At 37.5% G+C, this 2,500-nt stretch overlaps 1 protein-coding gene across 1 annotated transcript in view; it reads left to right on the top strand.

Moving 5' to 3' along the window:
* Positions 1 to 2,500, top strand: part of LOC127618524 (nephronectin) — an 18,085-nt gene that overhangs the window by 7,146 nt on the left and 8,439 nt on the right. The window contains exon 8 of the mRNA XM_052091018.1: positions 1,066 to 1,785. Within this exon, the coding sequence (XP_051946978.1) occupies positions 1,066 to 1,785 (720 nt within the window). The remainder of the gene's footprint in view (positions 1 to 1,065; positions 1,786 to 2,500) is intronic.

Here is a 2,500-nt window from a genome sequence, read left to right as displayed (position 1 = left end):
GAGTGGCTTAGGGACAACTCTGTGAATGTCCTTGTTTGGCCCAGCCAGAGCCCAGACTTGAACCCAATCAAACATATCTGGAAAGACCTGAAAATGGCTGTCCACGATGGTCCCCATCCAACCCAACAAAGCTTAAAGGGATCTGCAGAGAAGAATGGCATGAAATCCCCAAATCCAGCTTGTCGCATCATACCCAAAAATACTTGAGGCTGTAATCGCTGAGTTACTGAGTTAAGGGTCTGAATACTTATGTCAACATGATATTTCAGTTTTTCTTTTTAATACATTTGTGAAGTTATCAAAAGTCTGGTTTTTACTTTGTCATTATGGGGTATGGAGTGTAAATAGATGTGTAAAAATGAAGGGGTCTGAATACATTCTGAATGCACTATATGTTTATGTTGCTTATATGCCACATTTTCACTTATAATGTCATGAAAAAATTAACGGAACAAAAAACATCACATATGATTATTTAGAGTCTGTGATTATCTCTCAATCGAGTCCACACACAAGATAATCAGATGTATAGATCATTAGATAATCCACATGAAGCACAATGTTACATATGACCACCAGGAGATGGCGCCAAATACACGACACAGACTCAATGATGACTCAAATGACACAGAATGAAACTCATTCTGTGAAATCTCATGACTAAAATCATGTCTGCATGCTATGCCTATATCAATCTAACATTTGAAAAGGTTTCTTTACAATGATACCAAACATTGTCTCTCCAGGTTTTTTATTTGTTTGTTTGTTTTGCCGAGTTATACGCCTTTAATTTTGGGTATGCCACTGAAACAGGAAATCTTTAAAAAAAACCCTCGCTTAAAGGGTTAAAAAATGTTCCACCAACGATGTATGAATGACGTTTTCATCATCAACAGAAAACACTAAAAAGAATGTTTTATTATTGTTACTTCAAGAATGTTTGATCATAATTTTAAAATAATTTCTAGTGAATGTGAGCCTTTTAGCTACATTACTGTAGTGACAATAACTGTAGTAACTATGGTACTTTGGTTGAAACTACTAACTTTTTGGTTTGTTTTTCAGCTGTTGTTAAAGTCACCATTGAGCCTGCAAGACCAGTCGAAGTCACCATCAGTCCAACCACCGTCTCCACGACAGCAAGTCCCATGACAACCACCCCTCAAACCACAGAAAAAACTACAACAACAACCATCTCAACAAGTACAACCATTCCCACCACTTCTGTTGCCATAACAACTTCTGTTCCAATAAGCACTGCTGTTATGACAACACTAACACCAATTACTGTTGCCATGACAACAACCACAACAACAACCCCTACAACAATCCCAACAACTACTGCTGCCATGACAACAACAACAATCCCTACAACAATCACACCAACTTCTGTTGCCATGACAACAACAATCCCTACAGCAATCACAACAACTACTGCTGCCATGACAACAACAATCCCTACAGCAATCACAACAACTTCTGTTGCCATGACAACAACAATCCCTACAGCAATCACAACAACTTCTGCTGCCATGACAACAACCACAACAACAATCCCTACAACAATCACGACAACTGTCGATACAACGACAAGTCCAACTACAAGATCCACATTAGCAGTTCCAACAACAACTACAGCTACAACCGCCATTATAACAACAACCACGGCAACAACAGCAGCAACCACGACCCCGGAGATGACCTCCGCAACACCAGAAAGTACGACTACTCTGGACAACCGCGTCCACCGAGAGAACACGGCGAAACCACGAGGAGATGTTCACAGTGAGACCTGCACAACATTACTCAAGCACTACAAACATCGCTGTTATTTTCATATTGTACGTTTTTTAATGACATACTAGAAAAATAACATTTGTGAAGACAAGCTTTGAGGTTGGCTCAAATGGAATGGAAGTCTTTATCTGTCACTCTACGGTTCTTTATTACCTCATTGATCATTCTGCGGTGTGTCCTTTGAGTCATCTTGACTCTTCATTTATAGACAGTTTATAAGTCAAAGTAGCTTTAACCCACACCTACAATCTCATTAATCATTAATCAGATGCCAGGTTTGCCAACTCCTGATTCTAATTAGCTTTGTTTGTGTCTTTAGCCTAGGGGTTCACATACTTTATGTATAAAGTGTAAATAAATATTCATAGATTTAAACTAAAGGAAATCAAATAAAATGTACATAAACATTCACTCAGTTTGTTTTCAATATGCATTTTCAATTTCAAAACAAATTTCCACCAAATTCAATTGAGTAATCTTTAACCAAATGAATTAAAACAATCTTTAAATTGTACTAATTTAATTTTGTTAACGGTAACAATCAGTTCAATGGAAATATGATATAATTATTGTGTGCATAGTGTGCTTATGAGCAAGGGTTCACATGTGGGAACGCGTTTGGAAAATATTGAAATTTTGGGACATTATGGCAACCATAGTTACAGTCAGACATTTTTTGGTGTAATTTTAGAGATTTGGGGGA

This window comes from Xyrauchen texanus, chromosome 25 (assembly GCF_025860055.1).
Source record: "Xyrauchen texanus isolate HMW12.3.18 chromosome 25, RBS_HiC_50CHRs, whole genome shotgun sequence".
Taxonomy (NCBI): domain Eukaryota; kingdom Metazoa; phylum Chordata; class Actinopteri; order Cypriniformes; family Catostomidae; genus Xyrauchen; species Xyrauchen texanus.
This window is presented reverse-complemented; position numbering and strand designations above follow the sequence as displayed.